Here is a 20,654-nt window from a genome sequence, read left to right on the forward strand (position 1 = left end):
ATTTTGGAATATTATTATTTGGATTACAATTTTCTTGGAATACTATTTGGAGTAATATTATCTTGGAATACTATTATTTGGTTGACTATTATCTTGGAAAAGTATTATCTCAGAATGCTACTAATTTGGAGTACTGTCATCACAGATTAGTATTATCTCAGAAATCAATTATTATGTTGTAATACTATTATTTTGGAGCACTATTCCAAGGAGTACTATTATCTCGGAATGCTATAGTGAATGCAACCATGGTTTAGAGTCAGAATACCAGAATGTCATTCCAATGAATCCATTCACACACCCCAAAAATATTGACAATAAACACCCTTTTTTGGAGGATAATTCTAGTTTTACATATGAAAGTGAGAGAAAGAAGAAATGCTGGTCTGCTTCCACTACATGGACATCTCTTCATCTCTTCATCTCTCCATCTTTTCATCTCTTCCCATGGCTGATATTCATAAAGACTGCATGTTCATTTCACACCCACAGCCACTTCTCAGTTTTCAGCTGAATTCAATTATGCCAGTGGCACAAAATTACCCGCAATGCTCATAAGTGCTCATGGGGGAGCCGCTGCATGTTGGAGTGGAAGCATCCAAACGTGAGGGCTTGCGGTCCTGTGACTGGAATATATTGACTGTGGACAAATGCTCCCAATTGTTACAAAATCTAATATAACCAACACTACATGGACGGCACTTCCTGTTTTGATTCAGATCATTTGCATTCAGATAAGACACTTTAACGCATTACTAAGTGTGCTTTTCATTCGGTTATGAGTGTACTGGTGCAGGAAGCGTCTATGCAAATAAGCACTGTTGTTGTTGTACGGTCATGCTATCTATCGATTGATTATCACACAAATCTGTTTATAACCTTCTAAATACAGTTTTTAACATTATTAGAGACCTCTTGATATGAAATACACCCCTACAGTCACTATTACCCAATATACTGTACATACAGTAGACATAAATAAGACTTAAAAAAGACACAACACACAGACACACAAAAAATAAAATAAATAAAACATAAAAAAATTAATAAATTAATAAATTAAAAATTAAAAAATTAAAAAATTAAAAAATTAAAAAATTAAAAAATTAAAAAATTAAAAAAATAAAAAATAAAAAAAATAAAAAATTAAAAAAATCAAAAATTTTTAAAAAAAACTGAAACTATATTAGGAAAGCAGGAAGTGAACAAATGTTCTGTTTTGACTTCCTGTTCTGTTGTAAATATTGCTTAAATGTGCATATTGTTTTCATTCATTTTCTACCGCTTATCCTCACGGGTCGCGGGGGGGTTGCTGGAGCCTATCCCAGCTGTCTTCGGGCGAGAGGCGGGGTACACCCTGGACTGGTGGCCAGCCAAATCACAGGGCACATATAAACAAACAACCATTCACACTCGTCACACAATTAATGTAGCGTGTTTTGGGAATGTGGGAGGAAACCGGAGTACCCGGAGAAAACCCACGCATGCACGGGGAGAACATGAAAACTCCACACAGAGATGGCCGAGGGTGGAATAGGATGGATTCCTTCCTGATCCTATCCATCTTGGTCACTCCCAATGAGAACCTCAGCATCCTCATCTCTGCTACCTCCAGTTCTGCTTCCTGTCTTTTCCTCAGTGGCCTTGTTAGAGGCCTTGGAGATAAAGGGCTTCTAACATGTAATGTCCCTCTGATGTACTCCTTCCTGATCCTATCCATCCTGGTCACTCCCAATGAGAACCTCAGCATCCTCATCTCTGCTACCTCCAGTTCTGCTTCCTGTCTTTTCCTCAGTGGCCTTGTTAGAGGCCTTGGAGATAAAGGGCCTCTCTGAAGTACTCGTTCCTGATCCTATCCATCCTGGTCACTCCCAATACATCCTCAGCTCTGCTTCCTCCAGTTCTGCTTCCTGTCTTTTTCTCAGTGGCCTTGTTAGAGGCCTTGGAGATAAAGGACCTCTAACATGTAATGTCCCTCTGATGTACTCCTTTCTGATCCTATCCATCCTGGTCACTCCCAATGTGAGCCTCTGCATCCTCATCTCTGCTACCTTTTTCCTTACAGTTTTGTATATATTTTCTTTCATTTTAGCTGAAACTCTTCTATCACACATCACGCCTGACACTTTTCTCCACCCGTTCATTGTGTATGCCTTGACTTTATTGTTATGACTATTTACGTTATCTTCTTGTTCATCATGTTAATCAGCATCACGTAAAACACACACACAGATTATTTATCTTCACATTACCCTCCAGGCGGCATCGCCACATAAATCTTTCCACACTCTACTCGTCTTGTGTATACTTCTTCCATACAAGAGCGGCTGACAGGAAGCATCTACTTTGCTATCATTTGCCTGCAGCTGTCTGAGTTTATGTGAATATGTCAGAGTAAGTCATGTCAGCACCGTGGATGAAGACAAACACAATCCAAAAACACTCGGCAACCTCCGTGTGACCCTGAAATATCATCACCTGGAGGTTTACAGTCCGACTGCTTTGTTGACACATGGGCAAGTAGTCAGTATGTGTATGTCTTTGTGTACAAGTTGTTCATGTAAATACATCTATTTATGGGATGTATGGAAAGAGTGATTTGTTATTTTAAATGTTTCAGATCATCAAAAAATGCAAATATTAGTCAATGACAACACAACTTTTCATTACTAAGAGGGAAAAAAAGGGCCACAATTGCAACAACTGCAATCAAGCGTTTGTGATAACTTGCAATGAGTCAGTGAATGTGCTGTGGAGGAATTTTGCAGAATTGTTGTCATTCAGCCAACTTGTGGTTGGGCCACGCTTAGCAGCAACAACTGCAATCAAGGGTTTGTGATAACTTGCAATGAGTCTCTTACAGCGCTGTGGAGGAATTTTGCAGAATTGTTGTCATTCAGCCAACTTGTAGTTGGGGGCACCCTTAGCAGCAACAACTGCAATCAAGTGCTTGCGATAACTTGCAATGAGTCTCTTACAGCGCTGTGGAGGAATTTTGCAGAATTGTTGTCATTCAACCAACTTGTGGTTGGGGCCACCCTTAGCAGCAACAACTGCAATCAAGCGTTTGTGATAACTTGCAATGAGTCTCTTACAGCGCTGTGGAGGAATTTTGCAGAATTGTTGTCATTCAGCCAACTTGTGGTTGGGGCCACCCTTAGCAGCAACAACTGCAATCAAGCGTTTGTGATAACTTGCAATGAGTCTCTTACAGCGCTGTGGAGGAATTTTGCAGAATTGTTGTCATTCAGCCAACTTGTGGTTGGGGCCACCCTTAGCAGCAACAACTGCAATCAAGCGTTTGTGATAACTTGCAATGAGTCTCTTACAGCGCTGTGGAGGAATTTTGCAGAATTGTTGTCATTTAGCCAACTTGTGGTTGGGGCCACCCTTAGCAGCAACAACTGCAATCAAGCGTTTGTGATAACTTGCAATGAGTCTCTTACAGCGCTGTGGAGGAATTTTGCAGAATTGTTGTAATTCAGCCAACTTGTGGTTGGGGGCACCCTTAGCAGCAACAACTGCAATCAAGCGTTTGCGATAACTTGCAATGAGTCTCTTACGGCGCTGTGGAGGAATTTGGCAGAATTGTTGTCATTAGCATCAACAACTGCAATCAAGCGTTTGTGATAACTTGCAATGAGTCTCTTACAGCGCTGTGGAGGAATTTTGCAGAATTGTTGTCATTCAGCCAACTTGTGGTTGGGCCACGCTTAGCAGCAACAACTGCAATCAAGGGTTTGTGATAACTTGCAATGAGTCTCTTACAGCGCTGTGGAGGAATTTTGCAGAATTGTTGTCATTCAGCCAACTTGTGGTTGGGCCACGCTTAGCAGCAACAACTGCAATCAAGGGTTTGTGATAACTTGCAATGAGTCTCTTACAGCGCTGTGGAGGAATTTTGCAGAATTGCTGTCATTCAGCCAACTTGTGGTTGGGGGCACCCTTAGCAGCAACAACTGCAATCAAGCGTTTGCGATAACTTGCAATGAGTCACAACGCCGTGGAGGAATTTTGCAGAATTGTTGTCATTCATTCAGCCAACTTGTGGTTGGGCCACGCTTAGCAGCAACAACTGCAATCAAGCACTTGTGATAACTTGCAATGAGTCTCTTACAGCGCTGTGGAGGAATTTTGCAGAATTGTTGTCATTCAGCCAACTTGTGGTTGGGCCACCCTTAGCAGCAACAACTGCAATCAAGCGTTTGCGCTAACTTGCAATGAGTCTCTTACGGCACTGTGGAGGCATTTTGCAGAATTGTTGTCATTCAGCCAACTTGTGGTTGGGGCCAAGCTTAGCAGCAACAACTGCAATCAAGCGTTTGCGATAACTTGCAATGAGTCACAACGCCGTGGAGGAATTTTGCAGAATTGTTGTCATTCATTCAGCCAACTTGTGGTTGGGCCACGCTTAGCAGCAACAACTGCAATCAAGCACTTGTGATAACTTGCAATGAGTCTCTTACAGCGCTGTGGAGGAATTTTGCAGAATTGTTGTCATTCAGCCAACTTGTGGTTGGGCCACCCTTAGCAGCAACAACTGCAATCAAGCGTTTGCGCTAACTTGCAATGAGTCTCTTACGGCACTGTGGAGGCATTTTGCAGAATTGTTGTCATTCAGCCAACTTGTGGTTGGGGCCAAGCTTAGCAGCAACAACTGCAATCAAGCGTTTGCGATAACTTGCAATGAGTCACTTATATCTCTTAGTTCCAAAATGAACTAAGGTCCGTTGATGCTAATTTATGTACGATTAATAAATCTCAAGACCACCAAGCCATCACGGAGCCAAATGTGTCAAGAATTTGGACTCAGTCACGGGTCATTGAAGTAGTCGCCAGTTTTAAAAGCAGCCTTCCACCATCAACATCCATTCCCACTGCTGATCTACTTTTGTCAGTCGATGAATGTCATCCTGGAAGCGCATTATCTGATTTAATTGCGTGTACGAGTGCGTGTGGGTAGAGGAGACAAGCGCTGTGGTGACCCCGGTGCCGCCGACTCATTTCGGGGATTGAATCAGGGCGTGCATTTAACCTCTCTTTTCGGATGAGAGTGTGTGTCACTTCACCGCAGAGTGACTCGTTCAAAGGCATAATCAAGTCTCTTTTAAGTGTCAAAACACAAGGATCACTTGCAGGCCTCTGTGGGATTTCAGTGGCCTCCTTAGCATGACTGGCGCGTTGGTGACTTCCATGGTGCCTTCAGGAGCGGATCTATTATTCAGTGGAGCAATGGAGCTTGTTTCTGGGACTTTATAGGGATGTCCCCATCCACATAACATCCGATCTGAACTCCCTTGCTTTGTACTCCCCGACAGGATGTGCTGTTATTTTGAAGGCCGGAGGTTTTACCGTGTGTGTTGAGGTCACATGATGGACTTTATCCAATAGCATATTCTCTTGTTTACATAAAAATGGTTAAAATGAGGTTTACGCATTTGGAAGTGAACCCTGAAAAAAGTTTGGGATGGCTCTGAACGCTCGGTTTCAGAGAGTTTTTTGTAACACTGGCTCCCTGTGATGTCACAGGGAGCCAGACTTCCTTATATGGGCGTGCCAAGACCCCAGCAATGCCTCTAACAAAAAGTGAGTCCGACAGTGAGTGTTCCTGGTTCCAGACTTCGGGCGAGAATCGGGGTACACCCTGGACTGGTGGCCAGCCAATCACAGGGCACATATAATCAAACAACCATTCACACTCACATTCATACTTATGGAAAATTTGGAGTCGCTAATTAACCTAGCATGTTTTTGGAATGTGGGAGGAAACCGGAAAAAACCCCACACATGCACGGAGAGAACATGCAAACTCCACTGGCTAGCCGGGTTAGCACCGTTACTACTTCCATTTCACGTTCCCATTGATGACAGACGGTCAACATGGTTGATACCGTCTTTATACAGCCACCTTAATACCGTCTTTTTCACCTTTCACTCCCGCTAAGCAGCATCTCCTCCTTTGTATCTTTGTGGGGATCTCTGGTTGCTCAGAGGAGTGCTCAAAACTAACAGCTCCTCCCTAGTGTAAACAATGGCACAAAAGGCAAGCTACAAACGTGGACATCAAGGTGAACATCTACAAGGTGAACATCCAGAGTTGAACATCTTCTTAAGGGTTTGGTATGACACAAAAAACAATAAGAAAGTACGAATGTCGCATTATAAAAACGCTAAAAACTGCCATAACCTGATCCTGAAGATCATCCCTAGTAGCTTTCCATGGATGATTACATAGCAGCCTCAAGTCGGAAAGTACTGAATTTTCGAAGTAATGGAATTATAAACACGTCCACCGACGTAACAAAACATCTTCTGATGCACTAGATGTTTTGAAGACTTGGGTTTAAAAAAATGACATTATTGTGAGATTATCTAGCGTTATCAAATACTGTAAGCTATAAAATAAGATATAAAACAATATTATGCCATGGCTAGCAATCTGTTACGATGCTTGTACGCTGTGATAGCTTGCCTCCACATAGCAAAAATCTGACAAAAAATGGCATACGTTCAGAAAGACACTTTGATAGGATGTCCGCAAATATGCTGGGGATCGAATACTCAGTTGCTAATATTTGGACATCTACTGCGTTGCGTTCTCACAGATCTGAAAATAATAGACAACTGAATGGACAACTTGGAAAGTTTTTTCTGATGAGGGTTAGCTGGAACCATTGCTACTAGAGCATGACAAGAAGACCAAGAAACAGCTTGATGAAAAGCTCTTAATGCTACTTAGGCCAATCCTCCAGCACGTTCGCTAGATTTCATAAAGCTTCACAGGAAACATGACTTAGCCAGAGGTTTAAAGTTGAGTAGGGATACACACACAAATATGGCAGTGGCGCACGGTGGACGAGTGGTTAGCATGCCGGCTACACAGTCGGGAGATTTGATTCTCTGTTCGGGCATTTCTGTGTGTTGATGTTCTCTCGGGTGGGGGGTACTGTCGTGCAGTTAGGTTAATTTGTGACTCCAAATTGAATCCACAAAATATAACCTTTGTTGACAATTTCGAATCAATTTTATATACAAAAACGAGGATATCGCCGTCATAAATCGAAATAGTTGAATAAAACGGTTCATGTGCATGTTTTTCTCCACGGCGCACTTCAACCGAGAAGAAGAGCATCTGGTTGAAGCACCCGCAGAGAATAATGGCTGCAATTTGGCACTCGATGAAATGCTGAAAAAGCCTCATTGATGTTGCAAACAGAAAGTCAACAAGCCTTCACACCCCCCTGAAACCGTGACATTTGGGGGGGGGAGCAAGGTACTTGAAAGTCCATACTGGGAAACTCCTGCGTTTGTTTGTTTTTGGGGTTTTTTTTTTGGTGGGGACTAGTTTTAAAAAATAAATTCATGAATGACAGAGCGGTTTTCAATGAAATATTACAGCAAACTTATTGATCCTTAATCCGTTCCAGAAGGTCAGACTTCAACCAAAACAATTTTTCCCATCAGAAATCCAATCATTCCATTCCAGAAAGCCAAAAATATTAACACTAATGCATTTCTATAGTATTACATGCATAAAGAAATTCTAAATACATATAAATGATGAACCAAAGGAATAAATTAACACATTAAAAGGGACCTATTATGATTTTTCTACTTTTCTGACTTATAAATGTACTTAAAATGTTGTATTGTAATGTCAAACGATGCTATAGTTTCAGATAATGAGGTTTACGCATTTGGAAGTGGCCCCTGAAAAAAGTTTGGGATGGCTCTGAACGCTCGGTTTCAGAGAGTTTTTGTAACACTGGCTCCCTGTGACATCACAAGGAGCCGGACTTCCTTATATGGTCATGCCAAGACACCATCAATGCCTCTGACAAAGTGAGTCTGACGCTGAGTGTTCCAGTTTCCAGACTTCAGGTGAGAGGCGGGGTACACCCTGGACTGGTGGCCAGCCAATCACAGGGCACATAAAATCAAACAACCATTCACACTCATATTTATACCTATGGACAATTTGGAGTCGCTAATTAACCTAGCATGTTTTTGGAATGTGGGAGGAAACCGGTCTGGCTCCATGTGACATCACATTTCCTTATATGGGCGTGCCAAGACCCCATCGATGCCTCTGACAAAGTGAGTTCGACAATGAGTGTTCCAGCTTCCAGACTTCGGGCGAGAGGCAGGGTACACACTGGACTGGTGGCCAGCCAATCACAGGGCACATATAGTCAAACAACCATTCACACTCACATTCATACCTATGGACAATTTGGAGTCGCTAATTAACCTAGCATGTTTTTGGAATGTGGGAGGAAACCGGTCTGGTTCCCTGTGACATCACATTTCCTTATATGGGCGTGCCAAGACGCCATCGATGCCTCTGACAAATTGAGTCCGACAATGAGTGTTCCAGCTTCCAGACTTTGGGCAAGAGGCGAGGTACACCATGGACTGGTGGCCAGCCAATCACAGGGCACATAAAATCAAACAACCATTCACACTCACATTCATACCTATGGACAATTTGGAGTCGCTAATTAACCTAGCATGTTTTTGGAATGTGGGAGGAAACCGGAAAAAACCCACGGAGAGAACATGCAAACTCCACTGGCTAGCCGGGTTAGCGCCGCTACCACTTCCATTTCATGTTCCCCTTAATGACAGATGCTAAACATGGTTGATACCGTCTTTATACAGCAACCTTTATACCGTCTTTTTCGCCTTTCACTCGAGCTAAGCAGCCTCTCCTCCTCTGTATCTTTGCGGGGATCTCTGGTTGCTCGGTGTAGCAAAGGGGTGCTCAAAACTAACAGCTGCTCCCTAGTGTAAACAATGGCACAAAAGGCAAGCTACAAACATGGACAAAAAAACTATAAGAAAGTACGAATGACGCACTATAAAAATGCTAATAACTGCCATAACTAACTTCCACTCAGGCGGCGCCATCTTGAAAGGCAAGACCACATCAAATCCAGTCTATATCGATATGCTATATCGATATTTTAAAGATATCATTATATCAGTTAGCCCAGCCCTGCTAATAACCAATGTCCATGAACAAGCAAACTCCACTAGCTAAGGAGGCTAAAGCTAAGGATAACAATGATATAGCAGTGTTAAAAAAGATATCATTACAGCTCTATTGAACTAAATGTGCTGTAATATTTTAATTTTAAATATTAAACCCGTGGGCGGCACGGTGGTCTAGGGGTTAGCGCGCAGACCTCACAGCTAGGAGACCAGGGTTCAATCCCACCCTCGGCCATCTCTGTGTGGAGTTTGCATGTTCTCCCCGTGCATGCGTGGGTTTTCTCCGGGTACTCCGGTTTCCTCCCACATTCCAAAAACATGCTAGGTTAATTGGCCACTCCAAATTGTCCATAGGTATGAATGTGAGTGTGAATGGTTGTTTGTCTATATGTGCCCTGTGATTGGCTGGCCACCAGTCCAGGGTGTACCCCGCCTTACGCCCGAAGACAGCTGGGATAGGCTCCAGCACCCCCCGCAACCCTCGTGAGGAAAAAGCGGTAGAAAATGAATGAATGAATGAATGAATATTAAACCCGCTTACTTGTAGGCATACAGGGACTGCAGATAAGCAGTTCTTTGGTTCTTTAAGATTCCCTTATCCTCTGTTTGAAACCCACTTAGAGTCGTCAGGGGGAGGATTTCGACAGTATATAATCAACGGCAAATCACATGACATACGGTGTACGCTGATTTGTACGCGGGTACTTTTTAATTCTGCAAAAAAATGGGCTCGTCCCTTCGCTTTTTACGACCCAATTTACATGAGCTGTTAAGATTTGGCTTTGGAGACACATCTTGGTGAAAATCCAGGCAGATCAGTGGGACCCCATCTGGAGGGGCGAACCGGCTCCCATGGAGATGATCCGAGCAGAGGCAGCAGGGGCGTAAATCTCAAAATAAGATCTGTGTGCCAAAAGGCTAAACAACGCAAACAGGATTCAACGATACTGAATGGGTACAAAATCTTTGACTCCATTAGGAATTCTCTATTGCTTGGCAGTACTTTGTCATCGTATCCTGTTCTGGAAGAAACTGGTGTTTCGGGGAAATTCCGATGGTGGATATTGGAATGTGGATCGACCAATTTGCTTTTCAGTTCAGCTGCGTCTTTACCGCAACAGACCGATTCCACAACAATGCAGACATCACAACAATCAAGAACCTAAGGTACTTAAACTCTACGACTTCCCGGACCCAGAGATGATACTCAACCCTTTTCCAGGCAGGAAGTATCGACTCGGGACTTGGAGGTGCTGATTCTGATTCTGATCCGTGTTCGCAAAAGAGCTCAGGCACCAAAACAGTTCATATAACATTGACTTGAACGGAGTGAGACCTCTTGTCATAGTCACTTTGTCATTTTTTCAGGAGCAATTCAGGGAAAAATTCGGAGACAAAAGGAAAATTCCAAAGCAAAATTCCCCAGCTCTTTTGGAGCAAGGTGAGCCCACATCAACACGGATGGAATCAAACATCGACCTAACCCTGCTTTCCCATCTGGAAAAAAAAAAAACTCCAGATCCTCCTGAGCTCCACCAGTAGTCCGGAAGTGTGTGTGACCAATCACAGCAAAGTGGGCGTGCCGTGCTCGGAGGCAGGCCGTGGGTGGAATAAATTCAAACCAAGGAAGGGGTGCAGATTCTGGAAGAACTAGAAAGCTTTGCAAACTCCACAATGAGAATCGAACCCACGTCTTCCCGATCTCCTAACTGTGTCGCCTACATGCTAAAAATTCAGCATGTTTGGGGGCATGTTTGTGTATTTGTTTATACACCTTTGGAGTGTTAAGTTGCAGTGTGATGAATCGAGTGCAAAGTTAGCAAAGTGTTTGTTCTCATTAAGAGGGGTGTGGAGCCTATCCCAGCTGTCTTCAGGCGAGAGGCGGGGTACACCCTGGACTGGTGGCCAGCCAATCACAGGGCACATATAGACAAACAACCATTCACACTCACATTCATACCTATGGACAATTTGGGAGTGGCTAATTAACCTAGCATGTTTTTGAAATGTTGGAGGAAACCGGAGTACCCGGAAAAAAAAACACGCATGCACGGGGAGAACATACAAACTACACAAAGAGATATCCGAGGGTGGAATTGAACTCTGGTCTCCTAGCTGCGAGGCCCGCGCGCTAACCACTCGACCACCGTGCAGCCCACTTTGTTAGTATTTTTTTTTCATTACGAGTTCATAAAAATTGATGTTAAAATCCTGGTCTCCAATGTGGTTTTGTGAGCTGGGTGTCATGTGACAACCTTACTAATTAGTCACAGCACCGCGTAAGAAGACCAGCTGTCATTTAGCACATAATATCAATAAATATTCAATATTAAACATTCTTGATGCAGAAACATCATCATGAAACATGCTGTTCACATGATGCATTCAAGGACACTGCATGAATTTCATACTGTTTTGAATCGGTGTACCCCTGAAGGTACGCGTACCCCACTTTAGGAACCTAGGTGACATAATAAGCCCTTGGTGATTGGTTGCAACCAAGCAGCATAAAGTTGATTTGATTGATATACTCGTTGACCGCAATGGTGGTGGCATGATGCGTTGCGTACGCGTGTGTGTATTTTTGATGCTAATGTGGGGGGGTGGGGTGGGGGGGTGCAATCGGGACAATGAGGAAAGAACAAAGAGGAGGCCGTGTGATTCGGAGATCAGGCTCTTCTTTCTTTTGTGCTCCACATGGACGAGAGGAACGGTGACAGAGGGGCACAACACAAACAAGGACAATGACCATGCTATGTGTGTGTGTGTGTGTGAGTGTGTGTGTGTGTGTGAGTGTGTGTGTGTGTGTGTGTGTGTACTTTATAGCCTCAATCAGCTCCGTTCTTTGTGTCTCTTTCGGAAGCTGGGACTTGGACGGGGCACTGCCCCCGTTTCCATTAGGCTTTAGTCGGTAAAGATTTTTTTGGTGATAAATTAAAGCATTGATAACCAGTATCAAAGAACGACTTTATTTTTTTTTTTAATTAATTCATTAATTTAAAATTTAATTTATTAATTTATTATTAATAATTTAAAAAAGCAAAATTATGACAGACAAACATTGCAACTTTTGGAAAATTAAGTTTTTAAATTTTAAACAAAAAAAAATCAGAAATGGGGAAAAAACTGCTATATTTTTCTGAGAATAAAATTCAAATATGAATAGAAAAAAGAATAAAAAGAATAAAATACAAGAATAAAAATGTCACTATTTTCATGACCGTAAATGTAAATAATAATAATAATAATTTTGTCAGTATAGAGTTAAAATAATAAAGAAAAAAATACTTTTTTTTTAAGTCATAATATGGGAAATTTGACAATAAGGTCAGGGGAAAAGTTTGAATATGGAAATAAAGTCATACTATTACAAAAGAAATTATTTAAGGGAAAAAAAACAATATTATGTTAAATGGTAAATTCTGTTTTTAAATTTTAAACAAAAAATGGGGAAAAAACAGCTATAATTTTCTGAGAATAAAATTCAAATATTAATTGATAAAAGTTGTATTCTAAGAAGAAAAATGTCGTTATTTTTGTGACCATAAACGTAAATAATAATAATAATAATTTTGTCAGTATAGAGTTGAAATAATAAAGAAAAAATACTTTATTTTTTAAAAGTCATAATATGGGAAATTGGACAATTAGGTCGGGGAAACGTTAGAATATGGAAATAAAGTCATACTATTACAAAAACATTCTTTTAAAAAAAACAATATTATGACAGACAAACATTGCAACTTTTGGAAAATTACATTTTTAAATTTTAAACAAAAAAAAATGGGGAAAAAACAGCTATAATTTTCTGAGAATAAAATTCAAATATTAATAGAAAAAAGTTGCATTCTAAGAAGAAAAATGTCATTATTTTATGACATAAACGTAAATAATAATAATAATAATTTTGTCAATATAGAGTTGAAATAATAAAGAATTTTTTTTAAAAGTCATAATATGGGAAATTGGACAATTAGGTCGGGGAAACGTTAGAATATGGAAATAAAGTCATACTATTACAAAAACATTATTTAAGAAAAAAAAACATATTATGACAATTAAAAAATTACAAATTTAATGAAATTTTTAAATTTTAAACAAAAAAATGTGGAAAAAAACAGCTATAATTTTCCGAGAATAAAATTCAAATATTAAGAGAAAAAAGTCTAAAAAATTCTAAGAGTTTACAACATATTGCGCAACTGCAGGGTCTTGAGACACATGCTAACTCGCAAACTAGACAGCTAGCGACCTAAACAGTAGCCTTCAAGTTATTTCCTTTAAACTTAAATCGCCAAAAACTTACCACTTCCACACGGATAGGGAGGCTAACTATTAACAGTTATTTAACCTTTAACATGAACATTAATCAAACGTAATCATTTTTTTTCTGGGTACGTGATACCATACAGCATCCATATCAAACTTAACATTAAACTTTCATATCAAGGCGGGGGCCTCAAACTAGTGTCCTGCGGGCCACATTTGGCCCACGGGCCGCGTGTTTGAGAACCTCTTAGGATATCTTTAAAAAATATCAAAGTTGCAGCCCTGACTGGAAAACATTTGGACCCCCCCGGTAAGGACTGATAGTGTCCCTTCTCTACACACTACAAGACTGACATTGCAGTGTGTCCTCTACTCTGCTGGAAGCAGATCAGGGATCAGCTGTAATTGACCTGGATTTACTCACCAAGATGTCAACCTGCAGGCCCGTTAAGAAGCCGCCAACAATGCGAATGCTCGGGCCTCACCTCGTTCATTCCATTCATCACGTGAGGGTGAACCTCAAGGGGGGAGCATGTGATCACGTTAATAAGGAACAGCTGGAATCGCTCGTGCGTTTGTGTTTTCATCCGGGAGACAATACATAGTAATCCTGCCCCCAAAAACACATTATACACAGAGATTACACACGGCTACAGTAGCGTCATCGCTAGTTTTACTGCACCGCAAATCATTGATGAAATGTTAATATTAGCGCTGGGTATTTTATATAGCATTTATTTCCCTTTGGTGTTTCTGCACATTGCTAGAGAAATTAAATTGCATATCATCTCGTACAAATAACGACTTTATTCATTTTAAAAGCAATATTATGATGTTGCAACTTTTGGAAAATTCAGTTTTTAAATTTTAAATGAAAAAAAAATTCTGAAATGGGGAAAAAATAGCTATAATTTTATAGAATAGAAAATTCAAATATTAATAGAAAAAAGTTGTATTCTAAGAACATAAATGTATTTATTTTATGATCGTAAATATAAATAATAATAATAATTTTGTCAGTATAAAGTTTAAATAATAAAGAAAATAAGAAAATTTTTTTTAATTGTGAGAAATGAAAAAAGAATTCAGAAATGGGGAAAAATAGCTCTATTTTTCCGAGAATAAAATTCAAATATTAATAGAAAAAAGTTGTATTCTAAGAACATAATATGGAAATAAAGTCACATTTTTACAAAAAGATTATTTAAAAAAAATGACAGACAAACATTGCAACTTTTGGAAAATTCAGTTTTTAAATTTTAAACAAAAAAAATGGGGAAAAAACAGCTATAATTTTCTGAGAATAAAATTCAAATATTAAGACAAAAAAGTTGTATTCTAAGAACAAAATGTATTTATTTTATAACCATAAATGTAAAAAAAATTATAATTTTGTCAGTATAGAGTTGAAATTATAAAGAAAAAATATGTAATTTAAAAAAAAGTCATAATATGAGAAATTGGACAATTAGGTCAGGGGAAAAGTTAGTACTTCTCGTACAAAAAATTAAAATATAAAAACAATAAAATTTAAAAATTAAATAAATGTAATACTTAAATAATTAAAAAAAATTAATCATTTACAGATTTAAAAAAATACAAAATTTACAAAAAATTTAAAAACAAACTTAAATTATATTAGAAACGCAGGAAGTTACTGATTGTAAAAGTACCAGATGGAGGGGTAGGATTTAATAAGCTTTGCTTCTTCCTCCTACTTTTGGACATGTGGAACTGTGAACTGATTATGGGATGCATTCAATTGTAATCTGATGCATGTTCAAATGAAATTAAACCATTACCATTACCATTACCATTGCTGGGAACAACACAACCGACCGCTTATGTGCAATTTCTCACAAAAAATCAATTCTATTCGCATCTTTTTAACAACCGCAGAGGTGGGATTAAAGACATACTGCCCCAAACATGTCAAAACCACAGCAACATGAGCTAAAAAAAAAAAAAAACCCACTTGGCATCAATATCATGATGCTACTCAACCAACACGTAAAACTAATGAGCCGTGTGCTTAAGCCAAGAGGAGACACAAGCTGGTCTATAGCATATCTAGGTTAACTTTGTCTGGACAATCTGCTCTAGTTGCCTTAATCTCCTCCCTTTGCATTGACTCAGAGCGAGACTTGGCCCACAATACCCCCCCCCTTCTTTTATATGGCTACAAACAACCAAGCTGATGAAGTTTAACCGTTGTTTAATCGTTTCATTTGAAAAATTGTGATTGTTTTTTCAGTCGGTTTACTGACCTATCGACTATCGAGACATTGGCGCGTTGCCTTATCCATCCATCCGTTCCGAGCATTGACCGTGTTCAAAACATCCAACAGAAAGTGTTGGACTCGGCTTTCACCTCGACTTGGCCAGAAATGTAACGCTTTCTACATTTTAATGTAGAAAAATATAAAACAAAAACAAATATAAAAACCAAAATATAAAACTTCTCCATCATCCAAACAGTCCAGTACTCACTCATTCATTTAATACGGTTAATAGATTCCAGAACCGACCCGGATTTTATGAATATTTTCACAATTGGAGCACATAAAAGCTATTCCCGACAAATATGTTTTTTTATATATTATTATTATTAGAGCCCTATAACACCCCTATAGTCAATTCATATTACCCAATATGGTCGACATAATAAGAGTTAAAAAGACATACATTATTAGCATTAGCATTAGCATTAGCACATTAGCATTAGCGCACCTGGCCTCACAGCTAGGAAACCAGGGTTCAATTCCACGTTCGGCCATCTCAGTGTGGAGTTTGCATGTTCTCCCCGTGCATGCGTGGGTTTTCTCCGGGTATTCCGGTTTCCTCCCACATTCCAAAAACATGCTAGGTTAATTAGCCACTCCAAATTGTCCATAGGTATGGATGTGAGTGTGAATGGTTGTTTATATGTGCCCTGTGATTGGCTGGCCACCAGTCCAGGGTGTGCCCAGCCTTTTGCCCGAACACAGCTGGGATAGGCTCCAGGATAAGCCTATCCCATAATGAATGAACAACAACAGACACTTAGTATGTATCCACTTCCCCATGGGACAAAAAAGAGCTCCAAACTATGTCTTTTTAACTCTTATTATGTCAACCATATTAGGTAATATGAATTGACTATAGGGGTGTTATAGGTCTCTAATAATATAAAAAAACGTATTGAACAACAACAGACACTTAGTACGTATGTATCCACTTCCCCATGGGACAAAAAAGAGCTCCAAACTAACAACATTGCTTGTTTGTTTTGACAACGGTTGGATCATTAGTTTAAAAAACAAAACAAAATAAGTATACTCATTTTTATTAATCAAATTTTATATATTCTTGGCCTAAATTAATAATTTTCAAGAATAAACAAAACTAATACATAATCCATTCAAAAGATGCATTCAAAGACCTGTGTATAGTATTTTCACTGGTCCATGAATGTCCAGAAAAAAAACAACAAGAAACCTTCATAATGCTAATGCTAATAATTTATGTCTTTTTAACTCTTATTATGTCAACCATATTAGGTCATATGAATTGACTATAGGGGTGTTATAGGGCTCTAATAATATTTTTTTTAAAAACGTATTGAACAACAACAGACACTTAGTATGTATCCACTTCCCCGTGGGACAAAAAAGAGCTCCAAACTAAAATCATTGCTTGTTTGTTATAAATACAAAATATGTATACTCATTTTTATTCATGAAATTTGACATATTCTTGGCCGAAATTAATAATTTTCAAGAATAAACATGGCTAAATAAACAAAACTAATACATAATCCATTCAAAAGATGCATTCAAAGACCTGTGTATAGTATTTCCACTGGTTATAATGTGTCAGTAATGTTACAAATGCTCAATGCTAACATGTGAATAGTAAGTATGGATCGTATGTAAGACTCCACCCAAAGCTTACATTGATCCCACGCAAGCTGAACTGCGTTACCGGAACCATAAGCATTGATCAGTGGGATCTACTGGGGGTGAAACCAGCGCATTGATCCGTTCGAACAGAGAGAAACTAAACTGTGGTGAAAGAGAATAGTGAGCTTCAGCTGCATCCAAAAGGGCATTCCCGTCTTGACGGCTTGGGGGGGATCCACCCCCACGCCCCCCCACCACCACCACTACCACTCACCACCACCCCACCCCACCGCTCAATGCTTTCTTCACTCTGCTTACTAGAGCATGTATTAGTATTGTCTGACCATGTGCTCCACTCTAATAGTCAATGAGTCCCACAACAGTAAAAACACAGAATTCCGGAAATCCGGAAATCCTGTCCGATAATTATTCCTATTATAATGAGTCATCAACGCCTCACCTTCATCACAAAGCAAACATTGAACACACCACAGCCTGCTTGTGTGTTGCAGTATAAAGTATTTCTATTTATCATGAATTACTTGTGTCAAACTGTGATAAACGAGTACAACAAAAGTACAGGATGGGGGGGGTGCACCATCCGACCCCCCCGTATGTAGTATATGCAGTACATACGGTACATACAGTACACAGTAATCATGTGATACCGGAGGGACTGACGCACTAGAAAGCTAGCTTTCAATGAACTTCTGCCTCAGGGGTGGTGGTGACGCACGACAATAAACAGATGCTCCCCCGCATGCTTTGAGGACGCCGGTGTTTACATATGAATATTTGACACAGCAGCAGCAGCATCAGCGGCAGCGAACGGGACATTGAACGCAACAACGTACCTGTTTGCCAGATGTACCTGGGCTTAGTTTCCACGGCGGTTTGTGCGTTCAGTTCCCACATGGAGAAAAAGAGCAGCGCTAACCTCCAGAGCCAGGCTACCCTTTTCAGGACCCCCAACATCCCGACAGCTCCGCGGGCCGGCCCCATGGTCGCTACCCCCCTCCCCGCCGCCCCACAACGGAGCACAGTACGGTACTTCCCAATGCGGGCGGCAGGATCAAAGACGCCACGAGGTGAAGAAGTGTGCGTCTTATACTGCTTTTGTCCACGCCGGTATGTCCCGAGAGAGGTAATCCTGTTCGATGCCGGACGGACGGATCCTCAGGCTGTCCTCTGCGTCTCGTTCTCTCTTGGCTCCTTCATTAGAGAGAAGGAGGTTTGGCACCAATAAGACGAGGAACAATAGATGCCGAAGCCTGCTGCTGCTGTTGTTGTATGCCGGGTGGATGCAGCACCTCCCTCCCTCCCTTCTCTCGCTCGCTCGCTCGCTCTCTCTCGCTCTCTCACACACACACACAGACACTACATACACGGAGACACGCCCACCCGCTCCACCCTCCCTTCTCCTTTTGCGTTCTAGTATCCATATAGTATCCGTATAGACAAACTGTTCTGCACTCATTCATTCATTTTCTACTACTTATCCTCATGAGGGTGCTGGAGCCTATCCCAGCTGTCTTCAGGCGAGAGACAGGCTACACCCTGGACCGGTCACCAGCCAATCACACGGCACATATAGACAAACAACCATTCACACTCACATTCATACCTATGGATGAATTTGGAGTGGCTAATTAACCTAGCATGTTTTTGGAATGTGGGAGGGAACCGGAATACCCGGAGAAAACCCACGCATGCACGGGGAGAAGATGTAAACTCCACATAAAGATGGAAGGAATTGAACCCTGGTCTACTTGCGCGCTAACCACTCGTCCGCCGTGCGGCCCCCTGTTCTGCACTCTAAATTTTGTATTCATTTTCAACCGCTTTTCCTCACAAGGTTGGCAGGGGGTGCTGGAGCCTATCCCAGTTGTCTTCAGGCGAAAGGCGGTCGCCAGCCACTCACAGGGCACATATAGACAAACAACCATTCACACTCACATTCATACCTATGGACAATTTGGAGTGGCTAATTAACCTAGCATGTTTTCGGAATGTGGGAGGAAACCGGAGTACCCGGATAAAACCCACGCATGCACGGGGAGAATATGCAAACTCCACACAAAGATGGATGGAATTGAACCCTGGTCTCCTAGCTGTGAGGTCTGCTAACCACTCGACCGCTTGTGCAGCCCCCTGTTCTGCACTCTAAATTTTGTATTTAATTTTAAAATGTAAATATTATATTTAAATTAATATATTCAATAAATTATATTCATATATTATTAATATAATATATTTTTTTATTATATTATATATAATATATAAATATAATTTATATAGTATTAATATATTATATATAAAATATAAATATTTTTAATTTAAATACTTTTATTTAAAGGGGACCTATTGTACACATTTTTCATCTCTTTGTATTGAGTTGTGGACTCCTATAGAGCAGCTACACACAATAACCAGTACAAAAGGCTTTCTAGTTCTTCCAGAATCTGCACCTATTCAGCTGTATTTCTTTGGATTTCGTGGTTAATTTAATTAATTATTAATAAAAATTATTAATAATTATTAATTTAATTAATTTATACTCCATTGCTATTTTTTACACTTGAAAATGTTGAATGTAGACCAATAACACACAAGATTGAATTAAATACACCTATTGTTTGTACGAAAAAAGGGCTAGATAGAGTAAAGCTGCAATAATTCAAACCGCAAAGTTGCTAAGGATGACTGGCAACTGGTATATAGTACTGTACTACGTACTGTATATTCAGTGTAAAAAAAAAAAGATAAATCATTGATTGAGCTCAGGTTGACCTCGAATGATATCAAAGTGAAAGAAATGTATTATTCATGCGAGACGACCACTGCACTCAAAGACAGCAGATAGTAAATTTGATCAGCGGCAGGCAGGTCAGTAAATCAGTCGTGTAATGTCCTCAAATATTCCTACAAAAAACTCCAAATGGTCCAATTCTTCCAACAGAACAATCGCCTGCCTTAGAACCAACCTAGCTAGAATGGAATTTATGCTAAATGTTTTTCTCATTACAGCAATGAACAAAAGTAGATGATGATGTCAGCAGCAGACATTGCATGTCAATTCTGAAAAGCTAAAGCCAAATTGCCAAAAATCAAAAATTAGAATGAACATAGGAGTCGTTTGGAAGCTGAAGCTGGACTGAAATGCTGTGGAAATACGCTAAAACATAGAACGAAAGTAAATATTAGTATATTAGTTTAAGCAGCATGCACCAGATTACAATTGAATGCATCCCATAATCAGTTCCCAGTTCCACATGCCCAAAAGGAGTAGGAAGAAGCAAAGCTTATTAAATCCTACCCCTCCATCTGGTACAATCAGTAACTGTTACATTTGTTCACTTCCTGTTTTCCTAATATCATTTAAGTTTTTGGGTTTTTTTTTTGTTTTTGTCACAAAAACCCAAAAAACTTTGAAAATTTAAAAATTTGGATAATTTTGGATAATTTTTTTAAAATTAAAAATTTTTAAAAATTTTTAAAAATTTTTAAATT

General features: G+C 39.9%; 1 protein-coding gene across 1 annotated transcript in view; it reads right to left on the reverse strand.

Moving 5' to 3' along the window:
• Positions 1 to 18,426, reverse strand: part of LOC131101532 (thrombospondin type-1 domain-containing protein 7A-like) — an 83,404-nt gene extending 64,978 nt beyond the window's left edge. Inside the window, exon 1 of the mRNA XM_058046785.1 lies at positions 17,999 to 18,426. Coding sequence (XP_057902768.1) covers positions 17,999 to 18,146 — 148 coding nt within the window. The 5' untranslated portion in view covers positions 18,147 to 18,426. The remainder of the gene's footprint in view (positions 1 to 17,998) is intronic.
• Positions 18,427 to 20,654: the final 2,228 nt, after the last annotated feature.

This window comes from Doryrhamphus excisus, chromosome 14, assembly GCF_030265055.1.
Source record: "Doryrhamphus excisus isolate RoL2022-K1 chromosome 14, RoL_Dexc_1.0, whole genome shotgun sequence".
NCBI classification, from domain to species: Eukaryota; Metazoa; Chordata; class Actinopteri; order Syngnathiformes; family Syngnathidae; genus Doryrhamphus; species Doryrhamphus excisus.